The sequence below is a fragment of the Drosophila simulans genome, chromosome 2L, assembly GCF_016746395.2.
Source record: "Drosophila simulans strain w501 chromosome 2L, Prin_Dsim_3.1, whole genome shotgun sequence".
Taxonomy (NCBI): domain Eukaryota; kingdom Metazoa; phylum Arthropoda; class Insecta; order Diptera; family Drosophilidae; genus Drosophila; species Drosophila simulans.
The window spans coordinates 6,418,801-6,439,636 of NC_052520.2; the positions used below are offsets into that span (position 1 = coordinate 6,418,801).

The window sequence follows — 20,836 nt, forward strand, 5'->3', positions numbered from 1 at the left end:
TGCAAAAACTGCAAATGGACAACTTTAAATCAAGCAAACCGCATAAAAACGAAAATGAATTGCTGGTGAAAGCTAACTAACTGGCGTAAAAAACATAGTGGAATAATTTTGAATACTTATGCATGCGACATCTCTCGGTAAGTCTATGAATTCTGAACCTTTTTTAAAGCGACATCTGTAGTAATTTCTATGCATTATCAGTTGTGCTACTGCAGTTGTATGGGACTTAAATGTATCTTTGTTAAATTTATTAGATACAAACAATAAATAATATCGCGAAAATACCGTTAAGCGATAGGTGACCGTCATAGGAGTGGCAACACTGGCTGCACTGCCTCTGCGGAGCGGATAAAACAAATCAAAAATCAATAGCCGGGGGATCGAGTATCCACTGCAGGATGAGCATCGACGACGTCATCTATGTGATCTGCCTGCTGGGCTGCATAGGAGCCGGCAGCTATGTGAAGAAGATCACGGACGAGGGCCAGCGCAAGCTGGTGTCCACTGCGCTGGGTGTTCTGGTGGTTGTCATTGTCTCGGGGCTCCACAGCCTGCACTGCTTTGTTTCCCTCGCACTGGGCACGGCCGCCGTGCTCCTGGTGCACCCGAGGTAAGTTATTGGTCCTGAACCTGTGGAAAATTGCAAATACTACTACTTCTCCCTCTTCCAGCAAGGGTCACCTGGTCACGTTTGCGGTCATGTTTGGTTACCTGGTGTTCTTCCGCATTTTCGACTTCTACCTAGGCATTCCCGGCCACACGAACATGATACAAATGATACTAACATTGAAGGTGGGTTGCATAACCATCTAATCATTGCCATAACTTGACTCGTCATCCTTGCATCGGCAGGTTTCGGGCATTGCCTTCGAGAAGACTGCCGCCTGGAAGCGGCTGCAGGCGCACGACGAGCAGAAGAAGAACGACCAGCGGGATGTGCACCAGGAGAGTCCAATCGAGATCACCGACTACGATGTGGAGCTACAGAACCTGAGTGCCGCTGAGATCCTGCACTACAGTTTCAACTACATTGGAGTTCTTACAGGTGAAGATCGGAGCAGATTCAACCTAGTTTCCAATCCACACGCATTATTAAAGTCTGTCTAGTCACAACGCAAGTAGATACTAGTTTCCAATCCACACGCATTATTAAAGTCTGTCTAGTCACAACGCAAGTAGATACCAAAGTCCAATTCAATTGCTGATTGTAAAACATTACGCACACATGCATATAATCGATTTCAATCGCATCAATATTATCATTAGTATCTATTAGTATTAGTATTAGTATTAGTATCTACTTGTAAATCTGCATTTAAAGCGGAACCACTCATGTTCCTTTATTGCAGGTCCTTATTATCGGTATCGCACATACAGGGACTACTTTGAGATGCCGTTCAAAACCCACGCTCCAACTGTTGAAGCCACCCTTGAGAAGCTGAAGTACGCCGTCTTCTACTGCGCATTATACCTGGCAACCAACTACATGTGGCCACTGGATGTGAGTGCTTGAGCACGCCGCAAAACATTACTAAATTGACTACTTTTCAGTATGCGTTGAGTGATGAGTTCTTCAATGATCGCTCCTTTGTGTACCGCTTGCTGTACGTGTGGCCCACGTTCTTTACATTCCGCGCTCGCATCTACACCGGACTGACCCTTAGCGAATGTGTCTGCACAATGGCCGGCTTCGGAGCCTATCCGGATGAATCCGATCCCAACAATGGCGAGGGTCCTCGGAAACGCTATCAGCACCTAAAGCGCGACGCCGATAAGCACACCTACAACTTCACAACGATTGTGAACACCAGGGTTCTGGAGGTGGAAAGATGCTGGACCTTCCGCGAGGGCATGAAGCACTGGAATGTGTGCGTCCAGTATTGGTTGGCTGTCAATGTGTACAAGCTCTTCCCCAGCAAGAAATACAGGTGCGTATTAAAATTAGGATGTTCTATGAAACTAAATAGTTCGATTACTCCACGTCGAAGTTCAAATGTTAACTTGTTTCATAGAATCGTAGTTTTGTTTTTTACTGCTTGCTTCTCGTATTACTCTTGTCGTTGTTGTTCTTTCCCTTTGCTACTGCTCGCAGGGTTGGCAGGTATTCCTAGTAGTTACCTTAACTATAAGCTTGGCTTATGTTCCGCCTACTAATTAGCTTTTGTGATCTTCCTAGGACTGGCGCCACTTTGCTGTGCTCTGCCTACTGGCACGGATTCCGGCCGGGACACTACTTCTGCATCATGGGTGCTCCCTTCTACGTTTCCCTGGAGGACATGTGGGATAAGCTAGTGCGCAAGAGTGCCACCGGCACCAGCCGGAGGGTAATCGATGTCACCTTCTGGATCTTCAAGTGGTTCGCCTTTAGCTACTTGGGCGAGGCCTTCCTGCTCTCCTCCTTTGGCAACATCTGGCGGTTCTATAGCTCGGTCTATCATATTGGCTACGTCAGTTGGGCGGTCATGACTGCGTTAGGCTTTTACCTCACCAGTCAGAGGAAAGCGGCCGAACGTAGAAAGAAGCGCGCGGCAGAGAAAGCAGCTGGCGGAGATGGAATCGCTGCCGCAATAGAGAAGGAGAAGGCGCAGTAGAGTGTCCAGTTTGTTGGCAGCAATCCTAATTGGTAGTTTCCATTCAAACACAACTTCCTTTAAGTTTTCCAATAGATATTCTATGGGGGGAAACTAAAAAAATTCCTTTCTTCTTCCTTTAAATTGTATATTATGATGATCAAACGAATTTTCTTCTTAGAGATGTTATTCTCCACAGAATAGTATAATAAGTCACCATTTTAATTATGTACAAAGTGGTCTTGTTACGCCTTCTACCCGCTTCCATCCGCACTTCTTCTTGGGAAGGTGATGATATTGATATTGATAAAATCTAAAATTAGATGCTAAAAAGTTACTAAAGAGAGATAATTATAGATATATATTTTAACCAAAGCCTATGAAAATGGAGTCAAAAGTTATAGAAATATTAAATCCCGATATGATCATTCAATTTTAAACTATAATGCATATAAAAGGAAATACAATAAAGTTCCCTTTTTGTACGTTTACTTTTTATTCTTGGCAACGAAGTTTGCAATGTGTACAAAGAAATTCGAGATTTATACAAAATAATTTTTGCAAAATAGAATACTTGAAATTCGAGTGAAAATTTGAATTTACCAATGTATGTTGTGTATAAAAAATCTATAGATTTAAAAACTCAATTAGGGTAAAATGTTTTTAAATGCCTATTACGATTGAAACTAACTATTTGCATTAAACCTAATTGATATTTGTAAATCGAAAGGGGTTCAGGCAACGTTTAAATCATTTATGGAGCCTTTTGTTTGTGTTTGTATGGTTTAATATTCGATACCAGCTCGAATTTGATCTAAATTCAATGCGTTTCGATTTCAGTTGTTGTGTTGTCTTGAGCTAACAAATCAGTGTCCTCAGATGTGTGGATAGCATGGCAAGAGGTTTCCTGTTGCTGATGCCAATATGGATGCTGATGTGGTTTAAATCAGTTGGATATCACGCCGAGGATGGCTCATCGGTGACCAGGGACAGGCGGCGCTTAACATCCTGCGTTGTGTTGTAGGCGCCGCAATGGACGCACTTGAGTCCGATGAAGTGGAATTTGGTTTTTGAAGTCTGTAATGAAGTGGGTAAGGTTATAAGAGCTTATATTGTGTATATATGTATAGTCGTACCTTGTGACAATCGTTGCAGAATATGTGTACTAGCTGATTCTCGTACTTCAGTGGCAACGGCATGCGCTCCGCCTGGTCGTCCAAGTACACCCACAGCGCCGTCATGTCAATCAGCGAGGTCTGGCAGGTGGGACAGGTGTAGTGGCCGGAGGCCAGCAGCTGGTCGAAGCACATCCTGTGCAGCAGGTGTCCGCAGTCGGGAATGTGGCAGGGTATGCGCGAGGTGTGGATGTCGCCCAGGCACACGGGGCAGTGCGATCGCGAGATGTTCTCCACGCACTGCGGGAAAATGGACACGTTGTCAATTAGCAAGGATTTAGCGCAATCAGCCATGCCAGTCTTTGGCCCAATTCGCTGCCAATTAATGAAGTCATTCCTTCAACACATTTGACACTCATATCCACTCAACTGGATCGCAGATCACAGATCACAGATCGCTACATATAGCAATTAGGCAACCGGTTTTGGTAATGAATTGACAAAAAAAAGTTAATGTGCCAGCCAGCTGGCTGTTTCTTTGATTTGCTTTCGAATCGCGGAGATCAGCATTCCCACTTACAGGCCAAAATTTTATCGGGCGCAATGGAGTGCCAACTGTAGTTCCAACTCACCCGGTGGCCATCGATCTTCAGTTGAATAGGTAGGCACATGTTGCACACCTCGCAGTGGAAGAAGTTCTCCGCACCGCCAATGCGACAAATCCCACATCCGTGACAGTGGTACTGCTGCTTGTCCGCATCATCGAAGAGGTTGCAGATCAGACAGGTGTACTGTAATTACATCAAAATGATATTACTAGGAGTGATTTTTGGACACCTGGATGGATATCTTACCTTGCCAAATCGCACGCCGCAATTGAGGCACTGCTCCCGCACCGTCTGCCGCGTATTGCACTCGGAGCATATTAGTTCGGTGAGCGTTTTGCGATCGAAGTGATGCGTCTCGTTCTCGTCGTGGCAAAATCGGCACTTGTAGAACTTGTTGCAACAGGGCGTCTGCGAAAGATATAGATGCGTGATCAGAATCGGACCAAATTAGTGCTGGAAAGAAATCGCTGATCAAAAATATTCCACTTTAAATGGAGCTGAGATTGAGACTCCCCGCCACCTACTCCCCCAGTCAAGGACTACAAAAAACCTATTATCGCGCGGCAATTAGCACGACTCCTAACTCCCAAATAGAGTTGCTAATTTAAGAAATCTGCCTGGAAACCGACCAAAAAAACAAATGGACCAGTGACGTCTACGTGCCAAAGACAATAACTTAGCATTATCATAAACAAGGCACATGAAACTGGATCGAATTTTGTACGAAATCAGCGGGTGAATCCCCAATCCGTTTGTAAAGATGCCAAAGGTACTGCGTGTCGTTTAATTAGGTGGCTGCTAATTAGTTCACCTGTCGATACACAGCTCGAACTATATGATAAAGTTCGATCAGTTTTGTCTAGGAGATACAGTTTGAAACTAAGTTAGTTTATGCCTTTTTTTATCTTCTATCCTCGAGTTCGGCTTAGTTACAGCCAACACCCAGTGTTCACACATGAACACGAATATATTTAAAGACTTACAATTTTGGGCTCCGTTCATATCTTATGTAAATGAATCGAGAGCGATAAATTATATTTAGGATTTTGTTATCTAAGGCGACATGGGTGCATTGCTCAAAAACATGTGCACACCACATGAGTCAGTCACTTGAGATCGTTCCCCGCCTCCTAAAATAGTCCCTTAGTGGGAGACCACAGATAAGGTCCTCGCCGCTCAAGATAGGCAGATGTGCCCGAGCGTGGGACCTCGATAAGGCGGGGACTATTTACTTAGGCCTCTGCGTAGGCCATTTACTTTAAGATGCGATTCTCATGTCACCTATTTAAACCGAAGATATTTCCAAATAAAAACAGTTTCTTACAAAAACTCAACGAGTAAAGTCTTCTTATTTGGGATTTTACATTTGGTCCTTCGAGCCTTTAATCGACTCTGTAGTTTCCCCCTACCAAAGGTAAGGAACTCAGAGAAAGGCCAGCTCCTTTAAGCATCTTACAGCTAAAGGTAGCAAAAATAAGTGACTCTTGTTTCCCCCTACCAAAGGTAAGGAACAGAGTATAAATATAAAAAGCAAAAAGATACAAAAGAATCTTTTATGTTTTAAAACAAGCACCTTATAGTCTATAGCTAAAGGTTGCTTTGTGTACCATTATAAATTGTGGTAAGGCGTGCTTGAGGCCATACATCAGCAATTGTGAAATTAAAAAGTGCCTGAAAACAGTGCCTTATAAATGCTCTAATAGCATTAAATCAGCTCATAAATAGAGTGCAGTGTATATGCCATAAGAGCATAAATTAAATAAAAAGTGCCTGAAAACAGTGCCTTATAAATGCTCTAATAGCATTAAAACAGCTCATAAATAGAGTGCAGTGTATATGCCAAAAGAGCATAAATGCCGAAATAAATGGCTAAAAAACAAAAAATCTGACTGGACTACAAAAATAATAAAACGTGCCAAAAAAAAAAAAAAATCATCTTTAAACATCGACGGAGCCTTAAAGAAGAGAAGGAAGTCAAATTCAAAGGAGCCTCTACCAGCAGCAGAAGCAGCAACAACAGCAGCAGCAGAAGCAGCAACAGCAGTAGCAACAGCAGCAACAACAGCAGCAACAGCAGCAGCAACAACAACGACATCAGCTAAGTCAAAACAAGAATTTTCTGTTTATCCAAACACACATATATATATAAATACATATAAAATACATATACACGTACTATATATATTAAGAAATTACAAAAAATTTTCAAAATGATGTCAGAAAAGACTATTCAATTCCTTAAGAAGCAGTCCGAAATTATTTTGGAAATTAGAAAGTTGGAAGTAAAACCAACATTAACAGATGTAGAAATTCTAAAATTAAATGAGCTTCAAAAATGTTTCATTGCTAATCATAGCAATTTGTTAAAGATCGGCGTTGTCGATCATGAATATTTTAACGCGAAGCAGTATGATTTAATAATGATGGTGTTAGAAAAAATTAAAAATAAAAATGAAAAAATTAAGGGCGAGTCGGTAGAAAACACTTTCCCTAAATCAAACACTGTCCCTAAATCAAACCCTCCCCCTACATTAAACCTTGAAATGTGTGGTCACCCTGAAAAAGAGGGTATAGCACAAAACAACGCTCTAAAAGTAGAGCAGGCATTTCGAAATAATGTTGGCCAATTTCGAGTATATCTAGAAGATACGTCTAAACTAATAGACAGTAGTCCAGATTTCCTTAAAATAAGGAAAAATAAAATTGAGTTTTTATGGCATAAAATAGATAACCTGATTGAACAGGTGAATAGTCATTTTGAGAGCTCGCTATTCGAAGAAGAAATTAGCGAACTTGAATTTGACAAACAAAATATTCTTACAGCCATTAATAGTCGACTCAGTGGCACAATAAATAAAGCTGAAATGTCGACGGTTGTTAAGGCGGAGGAGTTACCAACCCTGCCTAAAATACAGATTCCCACTTTCTTTGGTGATTCCAAAGAATGGGATCTTTTTAATGAACTCTTTACAGAGCTCATACATGTGAGAGAGGATCTCAGTCCTTCTCTCAAATTTAATTATCTAAAGTCAGCATTAAAAGGAGAAGCCAGAAATGTGGTTACTCATTTACTGCTCGGCTCTGGAGAAAATTATGAAGCCACTTGGGAGTTTTTGACCAAGCGATATGAGAATAAAAGAAACATATTCTCAGATCATATGAATAGGCTTATGGATATGCCAAATTTAAATTTAGAATCCAATAAGCAAATAAAGACATTTATTGACACGATTAACGAGTCAATTTATATTATAAAATTAAAGGCACAATTACCAGAAGATGTGGATGCAATTTTCGCTCACATAATTCTTCGGAAATTCAATAAAGAATCACTCAATTTATATGAAAGCCATGTTAAAAAGACAAAAGAAATACAGGCACTTTCTGATGTCATGGACTTTTTAGAGCAAAGGCTCAATTCTATATCATCATTCTCACAGGAAGTAAAACCTGTAAAGAAAATGATTAATAATAACAAGAATAAAAATTATAGTGACAATTGTGCATATTGCAAACTACCAGGGCATTATTTAATTCAATGCCATAAATTTAAAATAATGAATCCAGCAGAACGGTCTGACTGGGTAAGAAAAAATGGGATTTGCCTAAGATGTCTGAGGCATCCGTTTGGTAAAAAATGTATAAGCGAGCAGCTTTGTTCGACTTGTCGTAAACCTCACCACACGTTACTTCACTTTGCAGGTCATAATCCAGAAAAAGTGAATACGTGTAGAACAACAGGTCAAGCCTTGTTGGCCACGGCCTTGATTCAAGTAAAGTCGAGGTATGGAGGCTTTGAACAATTAAGAGCATTGATTGATAGTGGCTCTCAAAGCACAATTATTTCAGAAGAGTCTGCACAGATTCTAAAATTGAAAAAATTTCGGTCTCATACTGAAATAAGTGGAGTATCTTCCACAGGAACGTGCATCTCCAAGCACAAAGCGGTTATTTCGATAAGAAATTCTCCGAAAAATTTAGAAATTGAAGCAATTATTCTCCCAAAACTTATGAAGGCACTTCCAGTCAACACGATTAATGTTGATCAGAAAAAATGGAAGAACTTTAAATTAGCCGACCCCGATTTTAATAAACCGGGTCGCATTGATCTAATCATTGGAGCAGACGTATATACTCACATTCTGCAAAATGGAGTTATAAAAATAGACGGTCTCCTTGGGCAAAAAACTGATTTCGGGTGGATAGTTTCTGGATGTAAAAAATCCAAAGGAAAAGAAACCATTGTAGCCACAACAATAGAAATAAAAGAGTTAGATCGCTACTGGGAAGTGGAAGAAGAAGAAAAAGATGATATCGAGTCTGAAATCTGTGAAAATAAATTTATCAAAACGACAAAAAAAGATTCAGATGGGCGATACATTGTGTCAATTCCATTCAAGGAGGATGTCACCTTAGGAGATTCAAAGAAACAAGCGATAGCTCGTTACATGAATCTGGAGAAAAAACTAAAAAGAAATGAAAAACTTAAGGTTGACTACACTAAATTCATGAATGAATACATGGATTTAGGACACATGATTGAAGTGAGTGATGAAGGCAAATATTTTTTACCGCACCAGGCAGTGATTAGAGATTCAAGCCTTACGACCAAATTGAGAGTAGTTTTTGATGCTTCAGCAAAAACTACGAATAACAAAAGTTTGAACGACATAATGTGGGTTGGGCCACGAGTTCAAAAAGATATTTTTGACATTATTATTAAATGGAGAAAATGGGAATTTGTTGTTTCGGCAGACATTGAAAAGATGTACCGACAAATTAAAATAGATAATAATGATCAAAAATATCAATATATTTTATGGAGAAATTCTCCAAAAGAAAAAATTAAAACATATAAATTAACCACAGTCACTTACGGAACTGCATCTGCACCATATTTGGCTACCAGGGTTCTGGTAGATATTGCAGATAAATGTAAAAACCAAGTTATTAGTGCAATAATTAGGAATGATTTCTATATGGATGACCTAATGACTGGAGCTGATTCGGTAGAAGAAGCTAATAAATTAATAACATTAATTCTCCATGAATTGCAGAAAGTTGGATTCAACTTAAGGAAATGGATTTCCAACAATTCCAAAATATTAACCACTGTGGAGGACACAGGGGACAATAAGGTTCTCAATATTATCGAAAATGAATGTGTTAAAACTTTAGGACTAAAATGGGAACCTCAAAATGATTTATTTAAGTTCAGCGTAAATTGTAATGATGAATCAAAAAATATAAATAAGCGCGTTGTGTTATCAACGCTAGCAAAAATATTTGATCCGTTAGGATGGTTGGCACCAGTCACGGTTTCAGGAAAACTTTTTATTCAAAAACTTTGGATAAATAAAAGTGAATGGGATCAGGAATTATCCATAGAAGATAAAAATTATTGGGAAAAATATAAAGAAAATTTATTATTGTTAGAGAATATTCGAATCCCAAGGTGGATTAATTCAAACAGTTCTTCAGTCATTCAGATTCACGGATTTGCGGACGCCTCCGAAAAAGCATATGCTGCAGTAGTCTATGCTAAAGTAGGACCTCATGTTAATATAATAGCTAGCAAAAGTAGAGTCAACCCTATAAAAAATAGGAAGACAATTCCCAAACTCGAGCTGTGTGCAGCTCACCTGCTTAGTGAATTAATCCAAAGACTAAAAGGATCAATTGACAATATAATGGAGATCTATGCTTGGAGTGATTCCACGATTACCTTAGCATGGATTAACAGTGGTCAAAGTAAGATCAAATTTATAAAAAGAAGAACGGATGACATTCGGAAATTAAAAAATACTGAATGGAATCATGTTAAGTCAGAGGATAATCCAGCAGATTTAGCATCCAGGGGAGTGGATTCTAACCAGTTGATCAACTGTGATTTTTGGTGGAAAGGTCCGAAATGGCTAGCAGACCCAAAAGAACTTTGGCCTCGGCAGCAGTCTGTAGAAGAACCTGTCTTAATAAATACGGTATTAAATGACAAAATAGATGATCCTATTTACGAATTAATAGAAAGGTATTCCAGTATAAAAAAACTTATACGTATAATAGCATACATAAATAGATTCGTGCAGATGAAAACAAGAAATAAAGCCTATTCATCAATTATTTCAGTAAAGGAGATAAGAATAGCGGAAACAGTTGTTATTAAGAAACAACAAGAATACCAGTTTAGGCAAGAGATAAAGTGCCTTAAAATCAAAAAGGAAATCAAGACAAATAATAAAATATTGTCATTGAATCCATTTTTGGACAAGGATGGGGTTCTAAGAGTTGGAGGAAGATTGCAAAATTCCAATGCAGAATTTAATGTTAAACATCCAATCATTTTAGAAAAATGCCACCTAACAAGCTTATTAATAAAAAATGCTCATAAGGAAACATTGCATGGAGGGATAAACCTAATGCGAAACTATATCCAAAGAAAGTATTGGATTTTCGGGTTGAAAAATTCGTTGAAAAAGTATTTAAGAGAATGTGTAACGTGTGCAAGGTATAAACAAAATACAGCTCAGCAAATAATGGGTAACTTGCCAAAATATAGAGTGACGATGACATTCCCGTTTCTTAATACTGGAATAGATTACGCAGGTCCTTATTATGTTAAATGTTCAAAAAATCGTGGCCAAAAAACATTTAAAGGATACGTTGCTGTATTCGTTTGCATGGCCACCAAAGCCATACACTTAGAAATGGTAAGCGATCTAACTTCAGACGCATTTTTAGCAGCACTCAGAAGATTTATTGCTAGACGGGGAAAATGTTCCAATATCTATTCAGACAACGGAACAAATTTTGTAGGAGCTGCAAGAAAATTAGATCAAGAGTTATTTAATGCAATACAAGAAAATATAACGATTGCAGCGCAGCTTGAAAAGGACAGGATTGATTGGCATTTTATTCCCCCGGCAGGACCTCACTTCGGAGGTATTTGGGAAGCTGGAGTTAAGTCAATGAAATACCATTTAAAGCGTATAATCGGCGACACTATTTTGACTTACGAAGAAATGTCAACTCTTTTATGTCAAATAGAAGCATGCTTAAATTCAAGGCCATTATACACTATAGTTAGTGAGAAGGACCAACAAGAAGTTTTAACACCAGGTCATTTTTTAATTGGAAGACCACCTTTAGAAATAGTCGAACCAATGGAAGATGAAAAAATCGGAAATTTGGATAGGTGGAGACTTATCCAAAAAATGAAGAAAGATTTCTGGGTTAAGTGGAAAAGTGAATATTTGCATACGCTCCAGCAAAGGAATAAATGGAAAAAGGAAATTCCTAATATAGAAGAAGGGCAAATAGTTTTATTAAAGGATGAGAATTGTCATCCTGCAAGATGGCCTTTAGGAAAGGTGGAAAAGGTGCATAAGGGGAATGATGATAAGGTCCGAGTGGCTAAAGTAAAGATGCAGGAAGGATATATCACTAGACCCATTACTAAAATTTGTCCCTTGGAAGGAATAAAGTCTGTTGACAAAAATGAGGCTGACCAAGAGCCAAAAAGACGAACTAGAGCGACATCGGGAATGTCCAAGATCGGAATCATTATGGCAATGTTGTTGTTTGTGTTAAGTTGTCAAGTTTCTAGCGCATTACCTAAAGATATAGCACCAAGATATTCTATAGACAAAATAAATAAAACCTCAGCAATATATCTAGACCCGCTAGGAGATGTTGAGATTGTGAGTACTTCTTGGAATTTGGTTATCTATTATAAAATGGATCCATATTTTAAAATGTTAACAAAGGGTAATGCGCTTATACAAAGTATGAGGAAAGTTTGCGAAAGACTTCATAGCTTTGAAGAGCAATGTAGTCTAGTCTTAGATAATATGCAAAGTCAGTTATCGGAACTTGAAGAAAACAATAAATTGTTTATGATGCAGTCTAGATCTAGAAGCAAGCGTGCTCCTTTCGAATTTATGGGTTCCTTGTATCATATTTTATTTGGTATAATGGATGAAGATGATAGAGAGCAATTAGAAGAAAATATGAAGAATTTGTTAGATAACCAGAACAACCTTGATAAACTAATTCAAAAACAAACATCTGTGGTTGGTTCAACTGCTAATCTATTAAAGAGAACAACAGAAGATGTTAACTCCAATTTTAGAAGTATGCAAATAAGAATTGAGAACATGACAGAAGTTCTTAAAGAAAATTATTATGTTTATAAGGAATCAATAAAATTCTTTATGATTACGAAACAGCTACACTCATTGATTGAAGAAGGCGAAAAAATTCAAGCAGGCATTATAAGCCTGTTGATTGATATTAATCACGGTAGGCTAAATACAAATATTCTCAGGCCAAATCAGCTTAAAAAAGAAATTGCCAAAATTCAGCAGAGTCTTTCGGAGAACCTAGTAATTCCAGGAAAACGGTCAGGTACGGAACTTAAGGAGGTGTATACACTGTTAACAGCCAGGGGTTTATTCATCGACGATAAATTGATCATTAGTGCAAAAGTGCCTCTGTTTAGCAGGCATCCATCCAAATTGTTCAGGCTTATTCCGGTGCCAATTCGAAATGAAGATCGGATAATAATGGTGCATACAACGTCCGAATATTTAATTTATAATTTTGAGATAGATTCCTATCACATAATGACGGAAGCCACATTAAATCAATGTCAGAAATGGCAATTAAATAAGAGAATATGCAAAGGAAGTTGGCCCTGGAATTCAGCGAATGATAATGCATGTGAGATTCAGCCTCTAAAGCCAGATAAAGCGGCGAACTGCATCTATAAAACAGTAGTCGACTCTAAAAGTTACTGGGTAGAGTTAGAAAAGAAAAGTAGTTGGTTGTTTAAGGTTCCTGAGAATTCAAAAGTCCGTCTGCAATGTACTGGCTCTCAAATTGAATTGTTTGATTTGCCTCAGCAAGGAGTTTTAAGCATTGCGCCATATTGCACGGCAAGAACCGACGATAAAATTCTAGTTGCCCACCATAACATTCAGTCCGAAAGTGAAGAATTATTATCAACACCTTATATAGGAGAAGTTAGTGAAGTGCCGAAGATTATTTGGGATCCGCTGAAACTATCAATATTAAATCATACTGAGGAATTTGAACGATTGAATAATGAAATTAAATTTATGAAAGAGAACCATCAAAAATTGAAAGATTTACATTTCCATCATATTTCCGGACATGCTGGATTAATTATTGCTTTAATACTAATGATAGTATTAATAATATATTTCATACGGAAATGTGCTGTGCAACAAAGAATGCAAGCAATAACCTTTGCAGGTCCGTTGCCAGTACTATAAATATCAATAGTAAATAAACAATAAAATAATATAACAAATAAAAATATACAGTCCACTATATCGTTGTTTAATAGAAAATGTACTTCTACATAGAAAAAGCAAAATGTTTAAAATAAGTTAATTGAGTACAAATTGTTGAATTAAAAATAATATAAACCATAATTGTAATCCAATAAAATTAAAAGCCAGAAAAACTAGGCCCATTGAAATCTTAGTTGCAAAATAAATGAACATATATCAAATAAATACAGTCCACTGCTGTTATAAATGCAACTAATATACTAATGTACATCTCAGCTTTGCTGGCCCTTTGGCAGAATGTTCACACATGAACACGAATATATTTAAAGACTTACAATTTTGGGCTCCGTTCATATCTTATGTAAATGAATCGAGAGCGATAAATTATATTTAGGATTTTGTTATCTAAGGCGACATGGGTGCATTGCTCAAAAACATGTGCACACCACATGAGTCAGTCACTTGAGATCGTTCCCCGCCTCCTAAAATAGTCCCTTAGTGGGAGACCACAGATAAGGTCCTCGCCGCTCAAGATAGGCAGATGTGCCCGAGCGTGGGACCTCGATAAGGCGGGGACTATTTACTTAGGCCTCTGCGTAGGCCATTTACTTTAAGATGCGATTCTCATGTCACCTATTTAAACCGAAGATATTTCCAAATAAAAACAGTTTCTTACAAAAACTCAACGAGTAAAGTCTTCTTATTTGGGATTTTACACCCAGCTATTTGTATCTGCCAGCCTCGCACACATCTATCTCCACTATCTTTGAGAATTATTTATAACTTAACAACAGTTTTTCGTATACAAGTATTTATTTCAACTCTGCTGCTGCTGCTGCTGCTGCTGCTGCTGCTGCTGCTGCTGCTGCGATGATAACACTTGAAGTACAGAACCGACCGGAGAAGAGTCTTCGAATCCGGTTTCTTTGTGTTTCCCCCGCTTTTATTCCTCTGCTTCACTAACGATCGTATTATAATGCTCGTTTGCATCTGCAATTGGCTAACTCCAGACATCTCAAATTTATTTAGCCAAGCCGAAACAAAGCTTCTAAGACAAATTGATACAAGATTCGCGGGTACAGGCGATATCCATGGGGCATTGCTCCACTTGGGGGAATTGCACATACGGCTCTCAGCATTGAGCTTATGTCCACATTCATGTATACATTTATTTCACGCACTGTCGGGCGAAAATAAATATTTGACTATAAAATAAACCAGCTGATTCAACACTCAATGGGCACCTCATTAGTGCACAAAAAAACCCTTGCTTATCCGAATTTCTCGCGGTGTACAGACGAAAGCAAAAACCTCTACATTCGAATTTTATTAAAATGTGGGACAGATTGAAGCGTGTATACGGATTTACGTGACATTTTTTGGAAAGTATTGTAAAGCAATAGCGCATAGGAATGAATTTTTGGGGAATTAATAATTCATATCGCGAATTGGTTGGCACTACTGTAGGAATTATAAGTGCTTAAATATTTACATGTAACTTTCTTTTTGTTTATTTAATAATCGAGGTCATTCCCAAACAAATCTATCTAATCAAGTGCAGCTGCAGTCTTCTCTGCATGAGATACTTTATATGAAATGCTTACCACTTTCCCCAGCACTACTGAGTTACTTTTCCCACCACCGAACTTCTGTACTTATCACCTCACGATAATTATGCCTGCTGGCTACTACTAATTGTTAAGGTAAAGACCTGAATATAGCCGAGCTACGATTGCTTTATGTGCACACACACCATTTTTAGATGCCCCATAATTTGTTATCCAAACGCGAGCGATCAAGACAAACGCATTGTTTGCCCAGATGAATGGCGAATGGAGGTGTTAACTGGCCAGTGGCCACTCGCCTCCACCGAGAGTTCCTGGAGCAAGCTGACCAGTTAGTTTTTGGACGCCGGACATCGTCAAGCTGTCCACACAAGCCAAACAATTGCCGTGCAAATAGCGATGCCCTCCAATTGAATTCACATTCCAGTCAGCAGACACAAAAGAATCTTCGCCAAAGGTGTCTGTTTAGAGTTCAGCCACTTTATTTGTTTAGAAACGAATAAATAAAGGTTAAATGCGTCCATTTTCAGGAAGGTAGCTGCGTTGAATAGACTCACACAAACACAGATAGATGGATAGATGGGCACATAAATGGCATTAAGAGGCGCCATCATAATCTTCTTGAAAATTTTCCAAATGGGTGGAAAATTTAATGGCTTTCTCACTTTGAATTTATATTTATTTTTAGGGTTCATTTCATTTTAGCTGATAAAAGAAAAATGATTGATTCGCTTTCTAATTGTGGCATAGGGGTTCCAATTACATAATTCTTTATCTGATGACCCATGGAATTGGACTATACCCGTATAAAATAAAAAAAGAACTTTCAAAATTGAAGTTTGTTCTTATAACACATAAGTTGACTGGTTTCAAATTGAGGTTTGAATAAAATAATCTTAGTACAAACAATAATGATAAATACATGGATCCGTCTAGTAATTCTACGAACATCTATCTACTAATCTTAAGAATGGATATAGATACTAAGATACACTAAAAAGAGATACAATTAAAATTTGTATTGGTAATATAATCAAAGAAGTTCAAGTGTATGACTTTTTAAGACTTTTCTGGGACTTTTCGTTTTATGTAATGCTTGGAAAAACATCCATAGTACCCATAGATGATATGAATGGAGTTGGATTCCCTGTTGCACTTACCACGAACATGGCCCGCCGCTTGTAATGAGCGCATCCGAAGCGCAAAGACTCCAGAGTTGTTGGCTGCGCACCGCTGATGTTGCTGCTGCACTTGTTGCTGCTGCAGTTGTTGCTGTTGCAGCTGCCGTCGCTGCTGCTGATGCACGATGGCTGTGCATGTTGCTGAGCCTCCGCGGCGGTGTTACGTGAGCATGGTGCAATGCGATGGAGCTGGTCCTCCTCCATGGGCTCCGCCATGCCATCGCAATTGAGACTCGGCGTCGATTTGCATCTTCGCAGCTTGGCGTGCGCTGGATGATACTTGCCCGTCATCGTTGTGGGCGGCACAATCAGCTGGTGTTGCTGGTGGAGATGGGGATGGGTGTGGAGATGGGTATGTGGCTGCTGCGCTATCTGAGCAAGTGGAAGCGAAGCGAGCAGAGCAGCCTCCGCTGAGGTCGTCGTTGCTGGCGATGAATTTAAATTGACTTGATTGGGCTCCTTTGTATTGGTAACTATTTGTACATCGATGCCGCCGCCGTCCATGTATCTGTTGTGGTTTTCATTTAGCGATATTCGGCGCGTTCGCTGGCGGTTCTTCATTTTGCTGCAGGAGCTAACTCTATGTATGTAATACGTCTATATAAGTGATTTTCCACTATGCCTCGCAGCTGCAGTGGTCGTGGTTAATTGTTGGCTCTTCAATTGCCGCCGCGGAGCATTTAAATTACTGGCCGATGCTGTTGTCGTTGTGCCACATGTAGACTTTGTATCCGCACTCAAAAAACCGACTGTCCGGTTTCCCTTTTCACGCGATCGCAACTAACTTTCGTTTGTCCAGCTCATCCTTGGGTATTCATGGGCTCGCACAGGTGACACACTCGGCTGAAGCGATTGAAAAGTGTGGGAAAGTGGTAAGTATTCCATTGGCAGGCCATTTCTCACACTCCGTTCGATCAGATTAGAGTCTAAGCCGGGTTAAACCCCCCACACCCCCACACAATGTTTGACACACAAATGAAACTACCGAGGCGGCGTATTTGCATTTCAATGTTTCCCAGTCCCCGACTGCGAAAGGCCATCTAAACTAGATAACGACTATCTTGATTTTCACTCCGTTTTCTTAGCCGTCGCGCACTGTACACATCGTACAATGGGGGACAAGAAAATAGCACTAAGAACAGATCGGTCTTCTAAGATAGTAGTAAGTTTATCTAAGAAGTTACTAAGTAAGAGACTGTAAGCCCCTGAAACACATGGATATAAAAATGACCTATGATCACTTTCTTCCATTTCTGTATAGTTTTGGATCAGAAATGGAAACTTATTAAGCCCATTATAAAATGATAATTAACCTGTTAAGAACCCAAATGTGTGCATATGAATCTACGCATTAGTACTACTATCTTGGCCGCTGCTGTTTTTGGATGGGACCTTGTGCCATGTGAGCGGCAGCATATAAATCGCTTGCTTAGCCTGCAGGTCGCCAAAAACGTTCACAGCTCCACGGATTGGGAATCGCAGTGCCTTGGCACACGGTGCGGATGATGAATGAAATTGCGGCTAGGGAGTTGTTAACACAACTTTCGCTCATCGGTTGGCTGTTGCTGCAAGTCGCTGTTGCATGTAGTTGGTGCACATACAGATGCCGCCAAAGGAGGAACTACCAGCTATACATAAATGTATATACATTTATATACTTTTATTTGCACAGCGCGGCGAGCTGCAAAATCGTTGCCGAATCTTGTTTGCTCAGATTGTTATTCGCATTTTCTGCGCCGGGGAGCTGGGACCGACAATAAATATTGAAAGTTTGCTAAAATTACAAACGCAAGGCGATTAAGGCAGCCTCGCCGGAAAACCAGTCGGCGAAAAGAACGCAAGTTTGAACTCGATTCAATTCGGTATTCATGTTTACGCACGCACGCACTCACGCACACACATGCACGCATCGATCGGGCGGACAAATGCATTAAGTAATGTCACGATCTGGCTAATCGGTTTCTAAAAGTTTCCAATCCACATCCAAACCGCCTTCAAATCGCAGTTTGGGCGTATATATACATATGCACATTCGTTCATTTACCCAAATCTATATGGCCAAATTTATATAGGATTTTTAAAATCAATTTCTCGTTTAACGTGTTTTTCGTTTTTGTTTTGTTTCGGCGCTTTTTAAGTTCCCTCTTCTTGACTTTTATCAAGCGCTCATTGTGATATCCGCAGAAACTCTGCCTTTAATTATGATTTAGCCATTTGTTAATTATACGCTACATATGTATGCATACTTGAAAGTGAAACAACACACACCAGCCGCACGAAGGAGATCGCAGCTCGAAATCGTCAATTGAATTAAAGAGCCACGACAATCTAAAACCGCGTTCCACTCGCGCACCCGGATTCCGCAGACTCGTCCGGCGCGAGTTTCGACTTCCAACTGACAACGGAAGTTAGCCACTTGTTGCTCCCAGCCACTCTGCCGGAGCTTTCATCCGATCCGGAGCTTAAAGCTCTCCAGCGAAGCGGTAAATACAAGATTCAGATGCGAAGTCGGGGGATTTATGCACTAGGGTTCATAATTATGGTAATCCTTGTGGACATGTGTCCTTGTTTTCATAATCAGTACACATATAAGCATGAAAGTGGTAACTTTAAGCAAAAACTTTCTAATTTACATAGAAATATTCTGATTCTATATATTGTGATAGAGATACATATCCTAAGATACACATCTTTCAGGCCAAAAATATGGTTAGAATACATCAATTTAATTAAACAGCATTATAATCGATCCGCGATGATCATGAAACTACATTAAACTATGTACACACCCACCAATTATGACAGCAAGCCTCTAGTCATAAATCATAATCGTAATAGTTTTAAACTGTGACCAGTTATTAAAGGTGCATTATACTTTTAACCTATTGATCTTTATAATCATGTTAATGCATTATTATAAGATCAAAAATGCAGTAGAAAGCCTTAGGTAAAAGTCGTTGTATACTGGTAATAATATGGTCATAAATCAAACAGCTAATTGCATTGTGTAATTTATACAGGCATATTTGTGAAGTAATACCGCTTGCGTTTGTTCCTAAAAGATTCAGAGACGAAACTTAAGGATTAATAGCGCTATATATTTTGTTTATATAGGTGTGAGTCTCTGGGCAGCGTGCAGGTTTTGTGGTCTTAAATCAAATCACAGCTAAATGCATGGGCAACGTTATAGCTAATTGCATTGTCTAAGTCATAGCATCCCGTCCTGTCTATGGCGCAATATCGCCTAGACCTTCTCGATCTGAACGAATCTCTCGCGCTTATACTGGTCACTGTAGCCGGCGATGAACTTGAGCCGGCCCTCGTACTTAAGATTCATAATGGTCTTGACCATCGGCGGGTGGTCGTTGCCCAGTTCCAGCCAGAGCTTGCCACCGGGACGCAGGTGCCGGCAAGCCAAGTCGAAGACCAATCGAGCCACCCTCAATCCATCAGAGCCACCGTCCAGGGCATTAAGGTTCTCATAGCTGCGGATTTAAGATAGTTAGTGCACTGTATTTATCTGGTATAACTTCACTTACACCACGACTTCGGGATGCAGAAACTGAAACTCCTCAGTTTTCACATATGGAGGATTGGAGATGATCAAATCGTACTTCTTGTCCTTCAGCACCTCCGGCAGGTACTTGTCCTCCTCCATGGTGTGGTTGTGTACCTCAAATCGATTCAGCAGTCCCAGCATTTTGGCATTCTCCGCAGCCAGTACGGTTGCCGCCTTGCTACGCTCAATGGCAGTGGCCACCACCTGCGGCAGACTGTGCAGCATGGACAAGGACATGGCGCCCGAGCCGCAGCCCACCTCCAGAAGATCGACGTGCTTTGCGTTCTTGTGATCATCGATCACCAGGCGCATAAACTCCTCCGTTTCGGGGCGTGGAATGAAGACCGACGGCGATGTCTTCAGCGTAATGTCCATGAAGTCCCACTCGCCAATGATGTGCTGCAGCGGCATGCGGGCACAACGGGCCTCCAGGAAGCGCTCGAGGTCCGCCAGCTGGCCGGGATTTAGCTGCAGCTGGTCATATGAGTCAGGAACAGCACTCTACGGAACGTAAACATGGTTAGTGATGTTGATAGCCAGCTTTTCTGACAGATACTTACAAACTTCTGCTTCAGGACATGCGACACGATGCATTTCACGTTGAACTTCGTGTCCTCGACGCCGGCGGCCTTGAGCTTTTCCTCCCACTGGCCAATTTCCAGAGCCTTGGTCACGGGAATGTGGGTGCCAGCTGGGGCACTTGTGCCATAGTTGACCTGCCTGAGCAGCCGCGAGGTCAGGCCCATTGACCGTGTCAGTTGTCTGAGCATTATTTCACTTATTATCTAATTGCTATTGATTAACAACAAAATTTTGACGACCCACTGCCTGCAGCTCGCTCCAGCGTGACCGTTTCTCGACCGTTACAATATACCAGCTGCTAATATTTAAAAAGTGTTCACGCTTCAAGTGTTACCGTAGAGC

The 20,836-nt window shown here is 40.0% G+C and overlaps 3 protein-coding genes across 6 annotated transcripts; 1 reads left to right on the plus strand and 2 right to left on the minus strand.

Annotated features, from left to right (window-relative positions):
* The first annotated feature begins 208 nt into the window (after positions 1-208).
* On the plus strand, positions 209-3,055 carry LOC6731213 (lysophospholipid acyltransferase 7). Of its 3 annotated transcripts, none has more exons than XM_039292583.2 (7): positions 209-610; positions 672-792; positions 853-1,045; positions 1,350-1,501; positions 1,552-1,928; positions 2,093-2,101; positions 2,159-3,055. In XM_039292583.2, the coding sequence occupies exons 1-7, from the start codon at positions 399-401 to the stop codon at positions 2,589-2,591; spliced, it is 1,497 nt and encodes a 498-aa protein (XP_039148517.1). In that variant the 5' UTR covers positions 209-398; the 3' UTR covers positions 2,592-3,055. The 3 variants fall into 3 exon arrangements, with proteins under 3 accessions (XP_039148517.1, XP_039148560.1, XP_002078372.1); XM_039292626.2 differs by having other exon boundaries at positions 210-610; positions 2,177-3,055; XM_002078336.4 differs by lacking the exon at positions 2,093-2,101 and having other exon boundaries at positions 213-610; positions 2,177-3,055.
* LOC6731214 (RING finger and CHY zinc finger domain-containing protein 1) lies at positions 3,043-18,783 on the minus strand. 2 transcript variants are annotated; one of them, XM_016178894.3, is made up of 6 exons: positions 18,622-18,783; positions 16,333-17,196; positions 4,540-4,701; positions 4,318-4,476; positions 3,707-3,985; positions 3,043-3,647 (listed from the first exon to the last, which is right to left on the minus strand). In XM_016178894.3, the coding sequence occupies exons 2-6, from the start codon at positions 16,912-16,914 to the stop codon at positions 3,528-3,530; spliced, it is 1,302 nt and encodes a 433-aa protein (XP_016023756.1). In that variant the 5' UTR covers positions 16,915-17,196; positions 18,622-18,783; the 3' UTR covers positions 3,043-3,527. The 2 variants fall into 2 exon arrangements, with proteins under 2 accessions (XP_016023756.1, XP_016023755.1); XM_016178893.3 differs by having other exon boundaries at positions 18,600-18,783.
* Positions 18,784-19,430: 647 nt separating this feature from the next.
* Positions 19,431-20,797, minus strand: LOC6731215 (MTRF1L release factor glutamine methyltransferase). The gene is made up of 3 exons (XM_039293074.1): positions 20,473-20,797; positions 19,893-20,413; positions 19,431-19,838 (listed from the first exon to the last, which is right to left on the minus strand). Exons 1-3 carry the CDS (start codon positions 20,680-20,682, stop codon positions 19,598-19,600), a joined length of 972 nt encoding a protein of 323 aa, XP_039149008.1. The 5' UTR covers positions 20,683-20,797; the 3' UTR covers positions 19,431-19,597.
* Between the last annotated feature and the right edge of the window lie 39 nt (positions 20,798-20,836).